This window comes from Salvelinus fontinalis, chromosome 6 (genome assembly GCF_029448725.1).
Source record: "Salvelinus fontinalis isolate EN_2023a chromosome 6, ASM2944872v1, whole genome shotgun sequence".
Classification (NCBI taxonomy): domain Eukaryota; kingdom Metazoa; phylum Chordata; class Actinopteri; order Salmoniformes; family Salmonidae; genus Salvelinus; species Salvelinus fontinalis.
Window position 1 is genome coordinate 32,581,369 of NC_074670.1, and position 23,990 is coordinate 32,605,358.

Consider the following 23,990-nt stretch of genomic DNA (forward strand, 5'->3'; position numbering starts at 1 on the left):
CTCTCTCTAGGCTTTGGGGGTGATTAAAAGTATAACTCTTGGTTTTATAGGTTCACGGTTGTGAATTAGCCACAGTTTTGTTCTGGTTTAGTTTTAACGTTAAGGAGGTTTTATAGTACATGTTGTGGGTGTGTTCATACATGGCCCCAAACTATACAGGACACAAGTGTTCCTATTTTGATGAATGTCTTACAATGAGTTTGTCAAAGTTCTGGTTTATCAAAATGGCCGCCCAGGAAAATAAAACGTTCCCTAAAGAATTAAAGTGCTGGGAGGGATCATTCAATTTACATCTTCCCCAAAGTGCCCCAGTTCTTCAATATCAACCAGGACTCTGCATTCTAGATGCCCAACAGCTTGCAGTTCCAATAATGAGAAGAAAAGTGGCAAACTGCCACAGGAAATTGCTTTTTATTGGACTTTTAAAAGTAACTCTGTAATAAAACTGTCCAATCCATCAAAAGCATCTGAAATTATCAAGATCTCCTGCTTCTGTTCCACCCAGGAATATTCAAATATCCTCGGCTCACCCTTGGGCTTGCGCTTTATAATTGCTTATCTCCTTTTAAACACTGGGTTTTATTCAAATGTACATTTAAAAAATTACTAAAAGATATGGGAGACAAGTTAATGGAGCAGAAGAAAAGATACATAATAGTGAAAAACTATTTGATTAATAGAAGTGAGTGATTCTCTGTCTGTCTGTCTGTCTGTCTGTCTGTCTACTTCTCTTTCCATCTACCTCTCTGTCTCTTTCTGCCTGCCTGCCTGTCTCTCTCTCTGTTTGTACTTCCTTCTGTCCATCAGTCCATTGCAGGGAAAAACAGTTGGCAGCTGGCCAGCATGGACACCACGGTGGGCTCTCCCAGGTTCCCCATGTTTAATCTACAGAAGGGGAAGTCCTACTGCTTCCGGGTGCACTCCGTCAACAAGTTTGGCGTGAGCGAATCCTCAGAGCCGAGCCTGCCAATCTCATTGGGACAACCCCAAAGTGAGGGAGAGGAACAAACGTATTATTTATTTAATGTTATAGTAGTTCCATTGATATGGATTTGTGTATACTGTTATAAAAAAATTCAAACAGTTCTAGGGTTGTTCTACACAGGGACAATGGTTCTTCAATTAAACTTTTTCATCTAGGGTGGTTCTTCCTTCAGGACCTTCTCTATGGAAGAACGTTTTTTAAAACAGTTCTTCCTTGAACCATAAAGGGTTCTCCTACAGGGATGGCTTCAGATAGAATGCTTTTATTTTCCTAAGAGTGTGCCAATTGGTCTCCCGGGTGGCTCAGTGGTCTAAGGCACTGCATCGCAGTGCTAGCTGTGCCACCAGAGACTCTGGGTTCGAGCCCAGGCTCTGTCGCAGCCGGCCACGACCGGACGGTCCATGGGGCGACGCACAATTTGCCTAGCGTCTTGAGGGTTTGGCCGGTAGGGATATCCTTGTCTCATCGTGCACTAGTGACTCCTGTGGTGGGCCCGGGTGCAGTGCACGCTGACCAGATCGTGTTTCCTCTGACACATTGGTGCGGCTGACTTCCGGGTTGGACGCGCGCTGTGCTATGAAGCAGTGCGGCTTGGTTGGGTTTCGGAGGACGCATGGCTCTCGACCTTCGTCTCTTCTGAGCCCGTATGGGAGTTGGAGCGATGAGACAAGACAGTAACTACGAACAATTGGATACCACGAAATCGGGCTGTATCACCGCCTGGTATGGCAACTGCACTGCTTGCAACCGCAAGGCTCTCCAGAGGGTGGTGCGGTCTGCTCAACGCATTACCAGGGGCAAAGTACCTGCCCTCAAGGACACCTACAGTACCCGATGTCAACAGGAAGGCCAAAGAGATAATCAAGGACATCAACCACCCGAGCCACTGCCTGTTCACCCCGTCATCATCCAGAAGGCGAGGTCAGTACAGGTGCATCAAAGCTGGGACCGAGAGATTGAAAAACATCTTCTATCTCAAGGCCATCAGACTTTTAAACAGCCATCACTAGCACATTAGAGGCTGCTGCCTATAGGCATAGACTAGAAATCACTGTCCACTTTAATACTATCCCTTTAATAATGTTTAAATATATTGCATTACTCAAAATATTGCATTACTCATATATACTCTTATGTATATACTGTATTCTATACTATTCTGCGGTATCTTAGTCACTTAATGTTTACATATCTGGCATTACTCATCTCATATGTATATACTATTTTCTATACTATTCTACGGTATCTCATTCCTTTAATAATGCTTACTTAACTTGCATTACTCATCTCATATGTATATATGTAAAGGCAGTCATTGTTGTTCTCCTCCTCAAACGAGGAGGAGCATGGATAGGACCAAGATGCGGATTGAGGGAAATAAGACATCTTTTAATGAACACAGCAAAACAAGACACTACAAAAACTACAAAACAACAAACGTGACTAACCTTCAACTGTCCTGTGTGGACACAGGAACAAACACCCACAAAAGCCTACTGCCTATGGCTACCTTAAATCTGGCTCCCAATCAGAGACAAATGAATGACAGCTGTCTCTGATTGAGACCCAATCCAGGCAGCCATAGACATAACTAGACAACCTAACAAACACTATCCCATACACATACAACACCCATAGACTAACCAAACACACACAACATACAATGCCCACCCCAACTCACGCCCTAACCAACTAAACATAATCAAAATAACATAAAAATAGGTCAGGAACGTGACAATATACTGTATTCTATACTATTCTACTGTATCTTAGACCGTTCCGCTCTGACATCGCTTCATACGTATGTAGTCTTAATTCCTTCCTACTTAGATTTGTGTGTATTGGGTATATGTTGTGTAATTTGTTAGATATTACTTTTTAGATATTACTGCACTGTCAGAGCTAGAAACACAAGAATTTCGCTACACCCACAATAACATCTACTAATCACGTGTTTGTGACCAATAAAAAAAATATAGATTTTACCTTTATTTAACTAGTCAAGTCAGTTAAGAACAAATTATTATTTTCAACGACAGCCTAGGAACAGTGGGTTAACTGCCTTGTTCAGGGGCAGAACAACAGCTTTTTACCTTGTCAGCTCAGGGTTTCAATCTTGCAACCTTTCGGTTACTAGTCCAACGCTCTTACCACTAGGCTACCTGCCGCGATTTGATTTGATTTTGTTTTGGCTTTCTGTAACTTTGTAGCAAGTAAGTTCTGCATGGTGCAGTGGTTTAGAAAGGTAAAAAGGTGCCTATTGTTGGAACTACTTCAGAGGTGCCCTATATATTTTCCAACTGTCCCGTGTATCTACATGTTATGCCCTCTCTAGAATGCCTTCCTAGCCAATTATTCAACAATGCCGTGGAATAACTCAAATGTAATAACCAACAGGGGTGCAACTTTCACTGGGGAAGGGAGGAACCCCCCACATTCTGAAATTGCAATTTTGTCCCCACCCAGTTTAACCATTGGAATGTGATACTAAACAAGGCTTTAGGACCATGTGGACGCCTCAGAGCGGTCGGGTAGGCTGTTTGGAGTGTTTATCTGTCTGGATAAAAAAAAATCCAGATAATTATGTCCCCCCCCACTTCTAAAACCAAAGTTGCGCCTCTGATAACCAATAATAATGATGTATGTAATAAACCAGTAAAAAACATTTATCCCTGGAATGCACTCCATTACAACTAACGTCTTTGTATCTATGTAGAAAACAGAATTAGTGGTGGTCAGAGAGCTGAACATAAGGCTCTAGTGGAAGTATACTGGAGGAAAAAAACACATTCCCTCTACTACCTTTGCTGTGTCACTAGGCAACGAGTGGTGGTGTCCATGGAGACTAATGGAAAGTTAAAATTGTCACCTGTCTCTTTTTGCAACTGTGGCCTGTAATTTTATGACGTGCAAAAGAGTTATATTGTTGTTTTTAGACTCAACAGAACAAAGCAATTGAAAGTCTGCCATACTGCAAAATAGTTTAGAAGTGTGGAGTAAACCGTACTTTTTCACTGCCTAGGGTCTTGTTCAGGAGGAGGACGAAAGCAAACTGAAACAGGGATGTAATGTCCAATAAGAAATACTTGTTTTCATTTTCCATTGCAAAACATATTACTACGATGTGCCCTAATGTCCAAGGTATTTAACATATAAAGCCATTGATCTGCTTGCAGGCATTTCTAAAACACAGAGGTCACATGCAGTGCCAGACCCTACAACTGCCCAGTCTCCTCCAATAATAGTTCCTCCCATCTCTGAGTTCGCCTTTTGCTCTTATTTTTACAAGCTGCTCACTTGCTGTCTCCATGTAAATGAGATTAGTTAGAATATTGATCCAACGGAGGCTTCATGCTCGGGGCACTTTGGTCTTCCTGCTTGTGTAAGCCAATGTAAATGACTTTACCCCCTGAATCCTTTCCATCCACCACCACCAGTTTAGCAGTCAGGCAGGCATGCCACCTATCCAGCCTCATTAGAAGAATGTCTGAGATGTGAACCGCTAGGATTTTTTGTTATCTCGCTTGTTTGGAATTCCACCTCCATCTCCATGGCAGTGTCTTCACTTCCACTGATTCAGAATCAGGTGAACTGATGCCATCTAGTGGCGATATGTCGAATCGACATACACTTTGGGACAAATGCCCCTTCTCCCCTGACCCCTCTATATTTCACTGCAGAGCTCCAAGCGGCACTGTTAGGATATTGATTTGATAAAGAGGCTTTTGTTGTACCTAAGTATGGATGGCCTAGTGACCAATCTATACATTTAGGAGGCATAGTCTTTCGATGGTGTGATTCCCATCACACTTAGATAAGCCCCTCAGGTTTGTCTATTGATAGCCATTGTCCCTTGGCTCAGTCCCCCTAAAGCAGAAAGACTTCATAGGCGATAAGGACTTTAAAGGCTAAGTGGCTGCGAAAAAAAAGTGGTTGAGATCAATGATCTGAATCCCCTTCCTAAAGCCAGCCTCTACGGGGCTTTTCCAAACTACACTGGCAGAATTTCTACTTGGTTTACAGTATGTGGCTCGGTTAGGATTAGCCAAGTTTTTTTTCAACTGCACAATGTCCATCACATCAATGGAGTTGAGTGGAGACGAGAGTGTGCGGACTGTATCTCTGACTACGTCAAGTCGCTGTCAGTCGATACTTCTAAACATGTAAATATGTCAACCCTTACCGTGTACCTATGTTTGTCCTCTGTAGCTGCGTACCTTTCGTTATTTGCTGAAATCCATCATTTTGAATAAAACCTTCATCAAATTCAACCATCAAATGCAAAATGTTTCTTCGTCCCGACTGACAGCGTCTACATGTGGTCAGAGGTACACCTCCTTCCGCAGTCGTCGTAACCCAACTCCACCGACATGTCCATATGTGTGTAGTTGAGAAACCCGGCTAAATTAGGACGTGAGAGCACAACCTCAGATTTCAAATGAATCTCTGCAAACATCAGGAGTGACCGAGGTTATCCAGATACTGTGTTGAACTATCCTTACAAGGTGTCTTTTTTGTTTTGTCCACGGTTTGTCCATGTAACAATTGACATACTGAAACTCAGAGCTAGATGACCCTTGTTTTCTCAATGACCAGGGTATTGTTCCTCAGGCACCAAACAGAAGAACTTGACCAATAAGAAACACTCATTTCTGTTGTAAAATGTTTTGAAATGTTTTTCTACAGTATGCCCTAATGAACACAACGCTGGTTTTAATTTGGACAGTAACTGTATTGTCTTATTTACAGGTCTGTAGCCTGGATAGGGGGCATTACTATCAGTTCCGTGTTTTTGCTGCCAACGTGGTTGGTGTTGGTAAACCCTCTGAGCCCAGTGAGGCTCTGTGAGGAGTGGACCATGTCTGAGCCAGGTGAGGATGATGCAATCATTATGAAAACACACACACTTACTCATGCACGCACATACACGCTGACGCACGCACACACATGGTCACCGTACACACACACACACACAAAGAGTTCGCACCCACATGCACGTTTACTCTCTAAAACACACACACATTCATACATTTCCTCTCTAAAACACACACTCTCTCTTTCTCTCTCCCTCTACGCACTCTGTCATTCGGTAATGGAGCATTTCAGTGCACAGCCGTGGCCAGCTGTGTTGGCCCCATGGTATTTCTCATAGAATGGTTGCCTGTTGTGATATTCATATTGGAAATGGAGAGAGCCACACACCATTTATCCCGCACAGCCCATTAATCCAGCTGAATCTATCCTGATCTCCCTGTGTCTTAAATAATTTAAATGCGACTGAAAATCGTTAAGCAAATGAACTACCGTGCACTGGCACTAAAAACAAAGGGGTAGATTAAGCAAAATCACTTTACTTGTTTTTTTAAATTGTATTATTGTTATTTGTTCTGTCACAGACAACTTGGCTGTTTATGGGTGAGTCTATAAGACGGGAAAAGGATGAATAACAATATTCTCCCTGTTTTAGCCTGATTTTAAATCATTTCAAATACTTTATCTGTGCTTGAATAAGCATGCATCTTGCAATGTAACCAATAGAAAATTCCAAAAAGTGCAGACCCTGCCCACCTGGCACTCCAGTCAGGATGAACCAAACACTGATTTCGAATAGTACTTGAACCCAGGTCTGGTTGGTATATTTCTAACACAGTAGACACTTATCAATCCATGTACTGTATAGAATGAAACACTGTATGGGTTGACACAGATAAACAAATGTGTTTTTTCCCCCATATTTCTCTCTTTGTGTTATGCTCACCCCACTCATCCCCCAGGCTGCCCTTATGACCTGGAATTCAGGGAGGTGAGGCGTAACTCTCTAGTCCTCCTGTGGGCAGTCCCTCTCTACGAAGGACAGCAAGGACCAATCACAGGGTACCTGGTGGAGCTGAGCGAGGGTGACCAATCACAGAGCTGGACTGCTGTGAACGAAGAGCCAATTGCAGACACCGTTTTGAAGGATGGTGAGATATACTGGTTTTATGTAAAAAGAATATAGATACATTAAAACAAAATCAAATTGATTTTGGTGTGTTTGTGTTCCCAGGTGTCAGGTCTCCAGGCTGGTCAGACCTATCGTCTCAGAGTGTGTGCCTTCAACAAGGCTGGAATGGGTATCCCTTCTCTGTCCTCTGAGCTTATCAGAGCCCAGACCCAACCAGGTGAGTCATTTTAGGGATTTAGTTAGCCTGGTTCAAGGTCTGTTTGTGTTTGTGTTTGGCGTAGCAATGACCATAGGAGTTGGCAGAAGAGCACAAACAGGTTTGGCACCAGGCTTCATTTTAGCCATACAGGTCCCTGATGAACAATATGACCAGAATGACTTATGATTCCTGTTCTTTCTCCATCAGACACCAGAGACATAGAGATTGGTGTGGACAATGATGGCTTCATCTTCCTGGCCTTTGAGGCCAGTGAAATTACGGAGAAGAGCGCGTTTGTCTGGAGCAAGAACTACAAAGAGGCTATTGAAGCTGGGAGAGCCAGGGTACTGTGGGAGAACAATAGGTACTGCAATGGTGTGTGCGTGTGTGCGTGTGTGCGTGTGTGCGTGTGTGCGCGTGTGCGCGTGTGCGCGTGTGTGTGTGTGTGTGTGTGTGTGTGTGTGTGTGTGTGTGTGTGTGTGTGTGTGTGTGTGTGTGTGTGTGTGTGTGTGTGTGTGTGTGTTACAGAGAGAGAAAAAAATGACCTGTAGAGTTGTGAGAAGGCATGTAACCCATGAAAGACTTTAATGTTAAGAGGTCAGCAAAGGGTCAGACTCAGTGGAGATTCTTTCTCACCTCACACTACGATGCAAAATGTCCTCCCTTTTCACTGAGCACTATGGTCCCATTCAGGCCTACTGAGTCCCCTGGTCTGTCCTTTAAGCCCACTGTCCTTCTGTCTGTCCTTTTAGCTAACTGTCCTTCCTTCTGTCCATCCCCAGGTCCATCCTAACCTTCACAAACGCCACTAAAGAGGACCTGGGCCTGTACACAGTAGAGATGAGTGACAACCCAGACATCTCTTCCAGTTTCACCTTCTCTGGGGAAGGTACTTTATACTCAAAGCTAAAGAAGACCTGCACAAAAGATTGCTGCTCCCTGTAATTCTCCCTCTCTTTCTTTCCCCATAGATCTGGACAGACTGACTGAGCTCGGCTGGTACATCTGCCACCCATGTAAGACTTAGTTACTGTAATAATACAAGTCTCTATCGAGCTAAAACAATTGATAGTACTCCTTTTCAAATAGAAACAGGCATTATAATATATTGTTCAACATCACAATTTCAACAACCTACTCCCTCAGATGTTTTCTTTGGTAAGCCCTATTTTTTGGATTCCTGTCATTGCACCCTTCCTAGATGATTTTGTTTGCTGAAGCTTGGAGGCCAACCTGAATGCATAACCTATTCCCTATTCATTGTTCCCTCCCCCTACAGTGATAGCCCTGCGCTCCAAGTGGCAGATGGAGGTGTCAGAGAAAGGGAACGTGCGTCTCTGGTTGCAGACTGAGAGCCTGAGCAACGCTGCAGAGCTCCGCCTCATTCTCAACGACAGAGAGATCTCTAGTACTGCAGTGAGGAGCATTTCAAAACACAGGCTATGTGTTCTAATCTCACAACCCAGAACTAAATCTTGTGTGTACTAGTCTGTCAGGAGAGTGTGTATGTCTCAAATGAATACTAAAACTAGCTTGGGTGTCAGAATGTTCCTGCTTTAGTCGATGGTGCAGTAATGTATGAATAGGAAGACGATGGCAGGTTGGCTGAAACAGAAATAGACTGGTCCAGGCAAGTATATGCAGATGACTGCATTTTGCATACACACATTTATTTTTCAATATATGCAGATGATTATGTGTTCCCAGATCCATTTCCATTTCCAGTGAAATTCTCCATAAAACAACGAAATGTAGATGTGCCACAAAATAACAAAATGTTTTATATTTTCCCATTCAAGTTTGCATTAGTCAGAGTTGTTGGCTGTATAGAAAGAGAAAGTAATCACAAAACAATCACAATCCAAAAATGTTACCCTCACCATCATATTTGCAATTTCATTTAAACACAAATCACCTTCATAAAGATTTTCACCAGAATGTACGTAGCAATGTTGATTTGTTATCAAATCAACCTTAAAAAATAGCCACAGGTTGGAAGACTACTGTCGGCAGAGGTTGTTGCAACAGATGTGGATTTTCCATGGGGTTAAACCAATATTACACAACATGCATGTTTTTGGACTCCGTGTCTTGCATGTGGTCACTCGGTATGGAATAGCATGATTGCATCCATGCACGTGTGTAAGGATTTTGTGAAAAAAACAATCCCCATTTCCCCCATTTTAGACCCCTTGCCTTGATTAGCCCAAATCAACATGTAAGTCACACTTGTAGAAGTTATTGTAAAAACGTGGTTTCTGTGAGGTATGCGTGCCTGCGTGTGTGTGCATTCATGTGCTTGTGTGTATCCTCTCTCTCTCTCTCTCTCTCTCTCTCTCTCTAGGCCCGTAAGATTAACTTTGACAAGGCCAGTGGGCTGATAGAGATCCTGTTTGACCAGCTGTCTAAGGAGGACAAGGGCTCCTGCTCAGCTCTGCGACGGCCGCGCCAAGAACCAGTTCACCCTGGTGCTCGTGGACGAGAGTGAGTCCATCTGGTCACCCCAACTCATTACCGGGATGTTCATACTACCGAACCAAGCTGAGCTAAACCAAGCTGGCCTGTTGAGCTGGCCTGAGCTGGCCTGTTTTCGCATCCTCCGTAGCTGCTAGAAGTGCTGAGACAGCGCAGTTTGCTTCAGATCGGCACAGTAGTGTGAAAAGGGCATCTTACTATTGCTATGAACTCTAAAGGGCAGTAAATGTTTGGCTTGGCTTGATATATAGATTTGTTCCAATCAATTTGGTTATTACATTCAATGTTACTGTCTTATTATTGGTGGTTAATATATATATATATCCTCAGTGTGCTAGTAGGGATGTAACCCTGTGGTTGTGTCTTTGGCAGAGTTCTGTCAGACACTGGCTCAGTCCATAGCCAACAGAATGGACTACGAGAGAAAGTCAGGTGAGTGTTCCCCTATTGACCCCTGGTTCACCTTTAACCTCTGGGCTGGATCCAGTGCTTCATTCGTAAATCGGGAGGTCCTGGAACACATAGTGGGGAGGAGCCACATTTTTTATTTTGATTTCCCACAATTCAAATTCAGTAGGGAGACAACTAGCCTAGGCAACGTAATGTGGTTACGTAGGGACTTCTTCACCAGCTGACCACCACTACCAAGACCTGTGTCAAGATCAGTTACTTACCCCACCCGCCCTCCCCATAACCTCTATGTACAAATAAGAGAGCAGGTCTGGAATCAGTGTGGCAGGATAGGATGATTACACAGAAGGATCGCCATGCTTTTACTTGATGGTGTTTTTTGGGGGCGGGAGAAATAATGAGGAGGTAACTTGATTTAACGCCGATCGCTTTTATTCGAATGTCTACAGTGCGAACCGTGAAACAATGAATAAATCATGCCGCGAGAGCTACCGGATCAGGGTAAATAGGTGCCGGAACAAACAAAGTCATATCTGAAAAGGTGCCGGATCCTCTCAGAGAGTTTCTCCCATCCGGCTGACCAAAGTCCATGTAGGATGTGTTTTCATCTACTGCCAACAGTAGAAACATTTCTAATTTCAGTGTAAAATGCTCCTGCCAAATAGGTTACAAATGTGCTGAAACAGATTAAATTCGCCTCAATGCCCTAGTTTCCTATCTGTCATCAACCGTTAGTCCCTTTCCTTAGCGTTGTGGCTAGTGGCAAAACATACCTATCTACAGTTTATGGAGTGCAAACAGTGTTGAACAGGCAGCTATATCTTTAGAACATATAGTGCTGACACACCAGAATATAGTGAGTTTCATTGATTGAGTGCCAGCAAAGATGGCCGCTGTATCTCTGGTCCAGTGTGCGCAGTTAATCATCGCTCTGGTTTTCAAGGACCCTATTTTCTGGACTTCTTGTCATGGACCGTGACAGAGGACTGTGAGTTTATAATCAAATGCAAGGTAATTTGTAGATGATTTGTCATTTATAGATAATTTACCAGTATCTTGTTATCTTCGTTATGAAATAATCACATGGATTCTGTATTCTAATGTGCATGTGTTGTTATGAATGTATTCAGTGCACAGTGTTACTGTATCATGTCATTCTGGGTCCAGGTGACCAACGTAAGCAAGGATACGACTCTGAAGTGGTTCAAGGACGGCGTGGAGACTCCAGCTGTGTATGACCAGCAGACTGGAGTCAGCACCATGACTGTGCAACAGGTACACATACCACATCCAGTCCTCATAGGGCTGGTTTCCTGAACCCAGATTAAACGTAATCCTGGACTAAAACACACTTTCAATGGAGAGTCTCTATTGTGAATGATTTTAATCCAGGACTAGGCTGAATCTGGGTCCAGGCAACTGGCACATAATGTCACATATCACTTTGCTCAACCCCACTATTTAGCGCAACCGTGGAGATTTGACCTGACGACCTTCCGGCTACAGATCCGCCGCTCTAACTATTAAGCTACCTACCACCTCATATTTGCAGTATAGTAATGAATATGTAAAGTAATGTTCAGTAGTACTGGATGTACAGTAATGGGATGGTGGCAGATGAGGGAATAGGGTTAAGCTCAGGAGAACACATATCATCAGTGATCATCACACACACACACACACACACACACACACACACACACACACACACACACACACACACACACACACACACACACACACACACACACACACACACACACACACACACACACACACACACAGACACACACACAGACACACAGAGAGATAATCTGTGTCAGAGTGTCTCTCCAGTATGAGTATTTATAGATCATTGCATAATTACCCACTGGGCACACACTGGTTGAATCAACATTGTTTCCACATCATTTCAATTAAATTGCGTTGAACCAACGTGGAATAGACGTTGAATTAAAGTCTGTGCCCAGTGGGTAGGATTATCTGTGTACAGAAAGTCAACTGTGTTCTCAAACCCTATGTGTATGTGCGTGCGGACATTGTTTCTTTTTTTATTTTTGTACCTTTATTTATCTAGGCAAGTCAGTTAAGAAGAAATTCTTATTTTCAATGACGGCCTAGGAACAGTGGGTTAACTGCCTTGTTCAGGGGACATGAACAACGCAGGCATGTCTGGTAACCAGACGTGCCTGCGTGTGTGTCATAATGATTGACTCTTTTCTCTCTGGTGAATCTCAGGTGACTAAGAAGGAGGCAGGCCACTACAAAGCAAAACATACATCACAACAAGAGAGACACAACACTACATAAAGAGAGACACAACACTACATAAAGAGAGACACAACACTACATAAAGAGAGACACAACACTACATAAAGAGAGACACAACACTACATAAAGAGAGACACAACACTACATAAAGAGACACAACACTACATAAATAGAGACATAACACTATATAAAGAGAGACACAACACTACATAAAGAGAGACACAACACTACATAAAGAGAGACACAACACTACATAAAGAGACACAACACTACATAAAGAGACACAACACTACATAAAGAGAGACACAACACTACATAAAGAGAGACACAACACTACATAAAGAGACACAACACTACATAAAGAGAGACACAACACTACATAAAGAGAGACACAACACTACATAAAGAGAGACACAACACTACATAAAGAGAGACACAACACTACATAAAGAGAGACACAACACTACATAAAGAGAGATACAACACTACATAAAGAGACACAACACTACATAAAGAGAGACACAACACTACAACAAGAGAGACACAACACTACATAAAGAGACACAGCACTACATAAAGAGAGACACAACACTACATAAAGAGAGACACAGCACTACATAAAGAGAGACACAACACTACATAAAGAGAGACCTAAGACAACAACATAACAAGGCAGCAACAAATGACAACACAGCATGGTAGCAACACAACATGACGACAACATGGTAGCAACACAGCATGGTAGCAGGACAAAACATGGTACAAACATTATTGGGTAAAGTCAACAGCACAAAGGTCAAGAAGGTAGAGACAACAATACAACATACAAAGCAGCCACAACTGTCAGTAAGAGTGTCCATGATTGAGTCTTTGAATGAAGATGCATAGAGGTTAATGAACATTATAAACGGGGTGGTTTCAGCCCTGAATGCTGATTGGCTGAAAGCCGTAGAATATCAGACCATTTATCACGGGTATGACAAAAAAGTACTTCTTACTGTTCTAATTACGTTGGTAACCAGTTTATAATAGCAATAAGGCACCATGGGTGTTTGTGGTATATGTCCAATATGCCACTGCTAATGGCTGTATCCAGGCGTTCATAGAATGTCCTATATGGACTTTGGTCAGCCGGATGGGAGACACTTGTTGACTCTTGTTGGCCCCGGCAGGAACACTGTGGACCAATCACAGCGCTTAGGGACCCAGCCCAGAGGTCAGAGGTGAACCAGGGGCCAATAAGGGTACACTCACAATGTGTTGCATCATGCATAAGAACAGCCCTTAGCTGTGGTATATATGTCATGTACCATACCTCCTCAGACCTTATTGCTTATGTAGAGCCCACTGTCTGAAGACATAATTATCCTGTCTTTATTTACAGAGTATGACAAGCTCCTCCAACTCCTGAGCAAACAGTGTGGTAGGTTCAGCATAGATTTCCTAATACTATTACGCCAACATTTCAGTACTGAAACATGAGTGACTTCTCAAGCATTCTAATGAACAGTTTTTGGATGGGGACAATTTAAGATGAAGTCATATCCTGACTACAGGTTAGAATCAACTACAAATGTATTGGACCTAGACTACAGTTTAGACAGCATGCCCTGTCAACTGTCAATATCCCAACAAGGACATTCTGTCATCATCTCTCTGAGTTTGACTTTTTCCTCTCTCTGTGGCACAGCGCTGTCTGCAGGCCCAGTGGGGATTCAATGCACTGCTATGGGCTTCAAGCTCTACTGCTCTCTCAAGTACTATATCAACTACATGAAGACCAGCTGGCACTTCAAGTGAGTTCCCTTGCCTGGCCTGGCCTCTGTACTCTGCCCTGCTGCAAGGGCTGTGCTCCAGGCCCACTGGTTCTACTTTGTATACATTATACAGTCAGCCTTTGCTATACAGAATAGGGTGAAGTTACACCTAGGCGCTGATCTTGGGTCAGTTTAGCATTTTCCCCACTAATTGTTAAGGCTAGGATTGGGGGAGGGGAAGTTGACCCTAAACCTGCAACTAAGGGACACTTCACACCAGAGCATGGTACAGGGAACAAAGCCAAGTGGACCGGACTTTTATCGCCACCTGCTGGCAGCTTTTATGGCTAGCACCAACCACCAACCCTGGTTCTACAGAGTTACGGCGCAGGCAGGCTTTTGTTCTAGTCCAGCATTGACACACCTGATTCAACCTGAATCAGCTGTGTTGGTGCCTGTCTGGAGAGCCTGCACATCCTGTACCTCTCTATTACGAGAGCTGGTGACAACCCAACACAGAAAAACCACATGAATTTTACACGTGAACATGTGATCACATGTGATCTTATGTGAAGTTAATATGATAACATGTAACGCAATATGTGATAACATGAAACTACACGCGAAAATGTGAAATTTCATGTGAAATCATGTGATTTTTCTGTAAGGACGTGGTTTGGATTGTCCAATTTTAAACTCAGTTGCTTTAGCATTTGTGTTTTTCTTCACATCGCCCCACAGCTTCCTTAGTGAGACAGTCTGAGCCTTTAATCCCAAATCCATCACATCTCACCAGATTGAAAAAGACCAAACGTAAAGGCTTTTACAAAGAAACTTAAAACTGAACAAGTAAAGCCCTCAGACATAAACAGTCATGGCCTTGTATGGAAGTAACTTTTGTTGGATTTTAGAAAAATATATTATATTCTATTGAATCGTATTATCATATTCTTTTTCATTGTGTACCAGGGAGAGTAGCATTGACCAGTTGGAGAGGTGTAAGCCTGGCAGCAGTATGCAGAAGCTGTGGGTGGAGGTCTTCGCGCCCACGGAGAACGATAAGGGGAAGTACACTCTGGAGATGTTAGATGGTCAAGAAAAGCAACCGCTCACTGGACCTATCTGGACAAGGTTAGTCTGACCAGTCTGATTCACTCAAAAAGCAGTATTGTCTCAAAGCAGTTAAGCGAAATAGGCTTCATACAAGGATTTTACCGCATCAGATTCATGTCAATGTCTTCACAACTAGAATGTAAACTTCAGAATTTGACTATTATTACTCAATTATAATTTAATTTGTCTGCAATCTTGATCTACATTCATATCTTCCAAGACAGGCAGTTGGTGAATATTACATTCTTCTTAAATACATTTCAGTAATCTATATTTAATTATCTCTCTCTCTCTCTTTAAAAGCCTTTGCTGATGCTCTGTTGGAATACCAGAGATTGAAGTAAGTGCATTACCATATTGATGGTGAGCGCCCAGCATGGCTTGCAGTGGTAAACACTAACACAAACAATTGCAGGTACTATTTTCTATCACTATTCTCACGTGGACAAACAGAAAATTGTTCTATATTCAATATTAATGAGTTGACATATAGTATGGTGATAGATATGAAACCATTTGCAAATGTATTTATCGGATTTACCCTTGCTTTTTACTACAAAGGCAAGTGGCGGTTACTGAGAAAGGTGAGTAGCATACTCTTTCATGGTTTCTTAATTATTTAATTTTCTGTACACTGGAATGATTGAATGAGCTTCCTATGGATGATTCAAGGGGGTAAATGTCCTTCTCGTTGCTTTAGATCGGGCCAGGGTGACCAAGGGCCTACCAGATGTGGTGGCTATCATGGAGAATAAAGTAGGCTAACTACTAAATAATACTGTTCTATTACGTGGTTACCATGTTCACTAGTTCTTCATTATCCTTTTACGTCCGATTTTGTAATTGTACTGTTAGACCAACGAGGAGAAGTGCTGATCTAGGATCAGTTTAGCCTTTTAGATCATAATGAATACAATTAAATGGACAGGGGGAACTGATCATAGATCAGCACCTTCTCCAATACGTTTATTTTAAATTTTTAAATAGCCTTACCTGCCCAAGTCAACAGTGACAAGCGGTATTTGGTCATTGTTCATATTTACATTGACTGTTGTGAATCATGTCATCTCTATTTCCCTCTCCTCCACAGTCTCTGTGCTTGACCTGTTTTGCTGACGGTGACCCTGCCCCAGAGATGACCTGGCTGAGGAACGACAAAGGCATCGTCTCGGGGGGCCAGTTCAACATCGCCAACGAGAATAAGTGCAGCACTCTGACCGTCAACAGTGTGACTAGCGAGGAATCAGGCAACTACTGCATCTTTGTGCGCAACCAGTACGGCACTCAGACGGTCAACGTGACCGTGAGCGTGTACAAGCATGGCGAGAAGCCCCCGCCCGATGCAGTGGAGATGTAAGGAAGGAAGGAAGGAGTGTTGGTTTTGTTGCACTAAGAGACGATTACAACTGGGTACCAGACGTCAATTCAATGTATTTTCAACGCTGGTTCCACATGACGTGAAAACAACGTTGATTCAACCAGTGTCTGCCCAGTGGGTTGTGTTTGTGTGGTGGTTGAGCCAGTTCGTTTTCATGGGGTTAAATTGGAGTTAATGGGGAGTGAAATGCTAGAAGCGGTTAATTTGTGGCATTGGGATGTAGCAATAACTAAGAAGTTACTTGTGCTAGAGGGAATGCAGTCAATTAGGACAATTTGAGGTCCAGTCAAAACTGCAACAACCTGTATTCTTGTGTCATTAGACTACCAGTAAATATCCCAAGAGTGTCAGCTACAATTTTATGATGTCGCCCCTTTCTTTCTGGAGCAATTTAATAATAGGACCTGTGAGCAGGGGCTAGAAAGCTCTGAAGTAGGATTCATTGGCCAAGGCGAGCACGTTAAAGTTTTATTTCATGTCTTGACAGCAGCAGACTTGATGCCAATTGCAATTATCTCCCATGTTGTATTTCACTAGAGGTGTCACGTTAGTCCTGTACACGGAGCAAATCACATAGGCGCACGACACGTCAAGTGCGTTTTTCTATATCAACCTAATTTATGCTCTGACCTCCCTGTAACAAGGCTGTAATCTCACTCACTCAGTCGGCACCCGCAGCTCAAGTAGGTTTATTAGCCTGTCCGCTCTCCACATACAGCGTTTGTCATATCACGTGTCTCTGCAATCGCTTCTAATAAAGCTGCTAAGAAAGTGATTTGATCTTGGTGGCTTGACACCGTTTCCTTCACCTCCAACATGCCTCTGATGTTATTGTGTGCACTGTTTGAGATGTCTGCTAGAGGGATTCGTCATTCACTGATTATTAGAAACATCTCGTAGAAGTGCGGGAAAGTATTATGCAAGCAAAGAGTAGCTACAATATGTCTTCTGAACTGATAGAAGAGCTCTTCTCCAAGGTGTCATTCACCCAGTAAACAGTGGAGTAGATTTGAACACTGTTTTTAGGAAGATTCCACAGGACATCAAACCCGGGTTCGAATACTATTCAAACAGTTTCAGAGTTTGCTTTAGCCTGCCCAAAGAGCCATGTGGCCTGGTTTGCACTTCTGCACTGATTTGATGGGTTCCATTGTGCTAGGCAAGCTCGATAAAGCCCAGTTGAAGTATTCAAAATGATTTCATATAGCAATTTAAACACAGGTCTGTATTTAGGACAGTATTGCAATAGGTGCTCAGACACAAACTTGATGATCTGCGTGACAGAAGTTTCAGAAGCCAATCTATTGGGATGAGTAAAACCCATGCATATGTCATTTTGTGGCTCAGACATAACGTACTCTTCCCCATCCCAAGACAACTGGAAGTTGGGGTCATGCCAGACAGATGTAAGCGAACTCTGGGTTGTTCAAACAATGGGGGACATTACTTCAGAGGCTGTGTTACTGATTAGACACAGAGGCACAGAGCGGAGCCCCCTCTACCTGCTGATATAAGTAGCTGTGGGGGACGCAGTGCCGTCTCTACATTTGTGTTGAGCTTCGCACAGCTGTCTCAGGCTCATATTGTCCATCTTGGTGAAGGAGAAGAAACCGGACCGGTACAGACACAGACAAAATGGCCTTCAGTGGAACGTGGCAGGTGTATGCTCAGGAGAACTACGAGGAGTTTCTCAGGGCCATCTGTGAGTTTCCTAAAGATCCATTGCATTGCATGTATAGGGTTGTTTAGGGGTGAATCTGAAATGTATTTGCTTGATTCCTCGTGTCCTCTTTCTCACAACTCAATGGAGGAGAGAAGATTAATGGTTCCTCCCCTCTGACCTTCTCATCCAATGAGTTTTGAGAAGGAGAGAGGATGTAAGGAATCAAGGAAATACAAGAGATTCAACTATAGATTCACAATTATGACCCAAAATGAAAAGGTAGGGTTTGCCTCCATGGGTCCAATCCTAAACTAATGAGTCATCCTCCTGCCCGTCTGTCAGCCCTCCCAGAAGATGTTATCAAGCTGGCCAAAGACATCAAGCCCGTCACTGAGATCCAGCAGAACGGCAATGACTTTGTCATCACCTCCAAAACTCCTGGCAAGTCCGTCACCAACTCCTTCACCATCGGCAAAGAGTCCGACATCACCACCATGGATGGCAAAAAGCTCAAGGTAGACAATCCCAATTTACCTGTCTGTGTTGAATCTATACTTATGAAAGTATTGATTGATTGACTGACATATTGTTAAATTGACAGGTTTAATCTTTGAACTGAAGTCCAGCAATCCAGCAATTTGAACTGAAGTCCAGCAGATACAAGATAGTCTTGTATCTGCAGTTAGTGTATGACTTGTTCACTCTTCCAAGTATCTCAGCTTGTCTGTCCTCACTCGTTATTGCTACACATTACTGATCACCTCTCTCTTCTCTGGCCCCTACAGTGCACTGTCAGACTGGAGGGAGGAAAGCTGATGTGCAACACAGATAAATTCTCCAGCATCCAGGAGCTCAAGGGAGGAGAGATGGTTGAGGTAATTTGACCTAATGTTGGTAGCACTGAAAAATAACACACATCTGTCTGTACAGCGTGTCAAATATAAGCATATAGGGTTGTGAAATATGGGGCACAGGTCAAACAAGCTGTCTATTTTTACCTTTTGTGGTTTTATTTGTATAATTGTGACCTGCCCACGGTAACGAAACACTTTTCACTACCTCCCCCATTTCAGACGCTGACAGTGGGCTCTACGTCACTCATCAGGAGGAGCAAAAAGTTGTGAACCTGGAATGGTAGCAGGCAGGGGGGCAGTCCTTGGCTATTTAAATAAACTTGCTTGACATAAAACGTATGGTTTATTATGTGTGCTGTGAACATGCTGCTGTGCATCATCTAATAAACAGTGAACACTGATGGAATAATAGAAAAGTATTCCATATATACTTCACATATGATTCAAAATACACAGTCTATCATTTCACAGTGCCTTTTCAAATACCGAATAGGCCTACAGTGGGATAATTCACATTCAAAACAGCAAAGTCGGGTACATCAACTCATTTCACATTGTAAAACAAACCACTGATCATTTACACTCAAGACGTACAACTAAAAGAAAACCTGTATCTACGGATTTCACATGACTGGGAATACAGATATGCATCTGTTGGTCACAGACATTTTTTTTAAAAGGTAGGGGCGTGGATCAGAAAACTAGTCAGTATCTGGCGTGACTAGGGTTGGACGTTTTGGGGAATATTCAGAGCTGGAAACTTTCCGTGGGAATTAACGGGAATATATGGGAGTTAAAGGAAATGTATGCAAATTAATATTAATACCATTTAAATGTAGATGTTTTTTGCATTGGATATATTTACCATATCAAATGGGGACAGAAACATAAACATTTTACCTTATCATAAGTAGACATAATTTCAAATTAATAAATCTTTCCAATAGAAATTTAAAAAATAACAATTTAGTTACAAATTGAACTTTAATCAAATGAGTTGACTCTTTCCATGGGATGATTTCACTGAACAACAAAAGAAAGGGAATATCAAATGATCCCCAAAAACGTTTTCAACATACAGTTGAAGGCGAAAGTTTACATACACTTATGTCGGAGTCAATAAAACTCGTTTTTCAACCACTACACAAATTTCTAGTTAACAAACTATAGTTTTGGCAAGTGGGTTAGGACATCTACCTTGTGCATGACACAAGTAATTTTTCCAACAATTGTTTACAGACAGATTATTTCACTTATAATTCACTGTATCACAATTCCAGCGGGTCAGAAGTTTACACACTGTGCTTTTAAACAGCTTGAAAAATTCCAGAAAATTATGTCATGGCTTTAGAAGCTTCTGATAGGCTAATTGACATAATTTGAGTCAATTGGAGGTGTACCTGTGGATGTATTTCAAGGCCTACCTTCAAACTCAGTGCCTCTTTGCTTGACATCATGGGAAAATCAAAAGAAATCAGGCAAGACCTCCACAAGTCTGTAGACCTCCACAAGTCTGGTTCATCCTTGGGAGCAATTTCCAAATGCCTGAAGGTACCACGTTCATCTGTACAAACAATAGTACGCAAGTATAAACACCATGGGACCACGTAGCCGTCATACCGCTCAGGAAGGAGACGTGTTCTGTCTCCTAGAGATGAATGTACTTTGGTGCGAAAAGTGCAAATCAATCCCAGAACAACAGCAAAAAACCTTGTAAAGATGCTGGAGGAAACAGGTACAAATGTATCTATATCCGCAGTAAAACGAGTCCTATGTCGACAGAACCTGAAGGCTGCTCAGCAAGGAAGAAGCCACTGCTCTAAAACAGTCATAAAAAAGCCAGACTACGGATTGCAACTGCACATGGGGACAAAGATCGTACTTTTTGGAGAAATGTCCTCTGGTCTGATGAAACAAAAATAGAACTGGTTGGCCATAATGACCAGTGTTATGTTTGAAGGATAAAGGGGGAGGCTTGCAAGCCGAAGAACACCATCCCAACCGTGAAGCACAGGGGTTGGCAGCATCATGTTGTGGGGGTGCTTTGCTGCAGGAGGGACTGGTGCGCTTAAAAAAATAGATAGCATCATGAGGCAGGAAAACTATGTGGATATATTGAAGCAACATCTCAAGACATCAATCAGGAAGTTAAAGTTTGGTCGCAAATGGGTCTTCCAAATGGACAATGACCCCAAGCATACTTCCAATGTTTTGCAAAAGACCATTCTTTTTGCAACAGAATCAATGTAATTAATAAACCCCAGGGGTCAATCAAGTTTGACTGGCCATCTTCCATTTTGTGCTTCCGATCTTCCCCTTTTGCACATTAGTTTGACTAATCTACAATGACTTATAATTTACTGTATGTGACTGTGAAGGAGAATGAATGGGCACAAGCCAAGGTAGAGAGACTGCTAGGGAACCACCTGCCTGAACAACCGAGCTACCCCCCACTAAGGCTGCGTTTAGACAGGCAGCCCAATTCTGATATTTTTCTCACTAATTCAGGGGTGTCCAACTCATTCCATGGAGGGTCTAGTGTCTGCTGGTTTTTGTTTTTTTCCTTTCAATTAAGACCTCCCCGTAGCACTCACTTACGTCATCATGAAGTGCTTTGAGAGACTAGTCAAGGATCATATCACCTTCACCCTACCTGACACCCTAGACTCACTCGAATTTGCTTACCGCCCCAATAGGTCCACAGATGACGCAATCACACTGCACACTGCCCTAACCCATCTGGACAAGAGGAATACCTATGTAAGAATGCTGTTCATCGACAACAGCTCAGCATTTAACACTATAATACCCTCCAAACTCGTCATTAAGCTCGAGACCCTGGGTCTCGACCCCGCCCTGTGCAACTGGGTCCTGGACTTTCTGACGGGACGCCCCCAGGTGGTGAAGGTAGGAAACAACTTCTCCAACCCGCTTATCCTCAACACTGGGGCCCCACAAGGGCGCGTTCTCAGCCCTTTCCTGTACTCCCTGTTCACCCATGACTGTGTGGCCATGCACGCCTCCAACTCAATCATCAAGTTTCAGACGACACAACAGTGGTAGGCTTGAGTACCAACAACGACGAGATGGCCTACAGGGAGGAGGTGAGGGCGTACACATCACAGACAAACTAAAATGGTCCACCCACACAGACAGCGTGGTGAAGAAGGCGCAACAGCGCCTCTTCAACCTCAGGAGGCTGAAGAAATTTGGCTTCTCACCAAAAATACTCACAAACTTTTACAGATGCACAATCGAGAGCATCCTGTCAGGCTGTATCCCCGCCTGGTACGGCAACCGTAAGGCTCTCCAGAGGGTAGTGAGGTCTGCACAACGCATCACCGGGGGCAAACTACCTGCCCTCCAGGACACCTACATCACCCGATGTCACAGGAAGGCCAAAAAGATCATCAAGGACATCAACCACCAGAGCCACTGCCTGTTCACCCCGCTATCATCCAGAAGGCGAGGTCAGTACAGGTGCATCAAAGCTGGGACCAAGAGACTGAAAAACAGCTTCTATCTCAAGGCCATCAGACTGTTAAACAGCCATCACTAACATTGAGTGGCTGTTGCCAACATACAGACTCAAATCTCTAGCCACTTTTTAATAATAAAAATTGGATGTAATAAATGTATCACTAGTCACTTTAAACAATGCCACTTTATATAATGTTTATATAACCTACATTACTCATCTCATATGTATATACTGTACTGTATACCATCTACTGCATCTTGCCTATGCCGATCGGCCATCGTTCATCCATATATTTATATGTACATATTCTTATTCATTTCTTTACACTTGTGTGTATGAGGTAGTTGTTGTGAAATTGTTAGATTACTTGTTAATTAAATATTACTGCATGGTTGGAACTAGAAGCACAAGCATTTCGCTAAACTCGCATTAACATCTGCTAACCATGTGTATGTGGCAAATATAATGTGATTTGATTTAGACAACCAGGTGAGGGAGTTCCTATCTAATAAGTGACCTTAATTCGTCAATCAGGTACAGGAGGAGCGAAAACCCGCAGACACTTGGCCCTCTGTGGAATGAGTGTCGTGCACTAATTGGTCTTTTGACCAATCACATCAGATCTTTTTCAGAGCTGATCTGATTGGTTAAAAGACCAATTAGAGAAGAAGAAAAAAATCTGAATTGGGCTAGATGTCTAAATGCAGCTTAAGGTGTGCTGAAGGCCAACAAACACTAACAGGAGAATGAAAGAGGCAGGTAAGTAATGCAAGTAAACTGAGTTATTGGCCAAATATTCTCAGCCAGGTTTTGGACTGAAAAATCATATGTAGAATAAAAGGTGTAACCATTCAGTAGTTATAGAACTCAGTCCGTAGCATTTCATTTGCACAACATTGAAACCATGAAGGGCACCTAGTTCAACTGCACTGGGACAGAAATTATTTTTATTCTATGCAAAATCCTATATTATACAGTATATTATAGAATGAGCAGAGCTTTTGCTTACCCAAAATCATAAAAGTGCATGAAAATTATTATTTTGTTCCCCACTTTAGAAACCACACATTTTTAAACAAGTCATTCCAGTAAAACAGACCACTGAAACCTTAAACAATGTTTAAAATAAATGTACAAACATTTAGGGTGCATACCCACTTATATCACATTAAAAACCTTGCAAAAAAAGGAAGGGGTGGAGTATCCACAATCAAATACTTGACAGAACATATACATGACTAAAAGAAAAGCTTTATTCCGATTCAAATGAATGTGTGCACTCATTCAAGTCAAGATGACAGACAATGAAGGGGAGATGAAAGCTTACACATCTGAAATGACTACTTCGATGAGGATCTTAAAGTCCAACTTTCACTAACAACCAAGGTAGTGAAAGATATAACACATTTTCAAAACCCATCAGACAGTTGGGTTTCAGTACCACCTTTGAGTGACTTTG

At 42.6% G+C, this 23,990-nt stretch overlaps 1 protein-coding gene and 1 pseudogene across 1 annotated transcript; both read left to right on the forward strand.

Annotated features, from left to right (window-relative positions):
- Positions 1–843: 843 nt before the first annotated feature.
- On the forward strand, positions 844–17,308 carry LOC129858600 (myomesin-3-like; annotated as a pseudogene).
- Positions 17,309–18,055: 747 nt separating this feature from the next.
- On the forward strand, positions 18,056–19,385 carry LOC129857696 (fatty acid-binding protein 10-A, liver basic-like). Its single transcript, XM_055926191.1, has 4 exons — positions 18,056–18,235; positions 18,539–18,711; positions 18,982–19,071; positions 19,270–19,385. Exons 1-4 carry the CDS (start codon positions 18,169–18,171, stop codon positions 19,318–19,320), a joined length of 381 nt encoding a protein of 126 aa, XP_055782166.1. The 5' UTR covers positions 18,056–18,168; the 3' UTR covers positions 19,321–19,385.
- Positions 19,386–23,990: the final 4,605 nt, after the last annotated feature.

Bases quoted from the DNA above. Each gene is read 5' to 3' on its own strand.
- LOC129857696 (XM_055926191.1), top strand. From the start codon at position 18,169: ATGGCCTTCAGTGGAACGTGGCAGGTGTATGCTCAGGAGAACTACGAG. The intron at 18,712-18,981 runs GTAGACAATCCC...TGGCCCCTACAG, and splicing joins TGGATGGCAAAAAGCTCAAG to TGCACTGTCAGACTGGAGGG. The intron at 19,072-19,269 runs GTAATTTGACCT...CCCCCATTTCAG, and splicing joins AGGGAGGAGAGATGGTTGAG to ACGCTGACAGTGGGCTCTAC.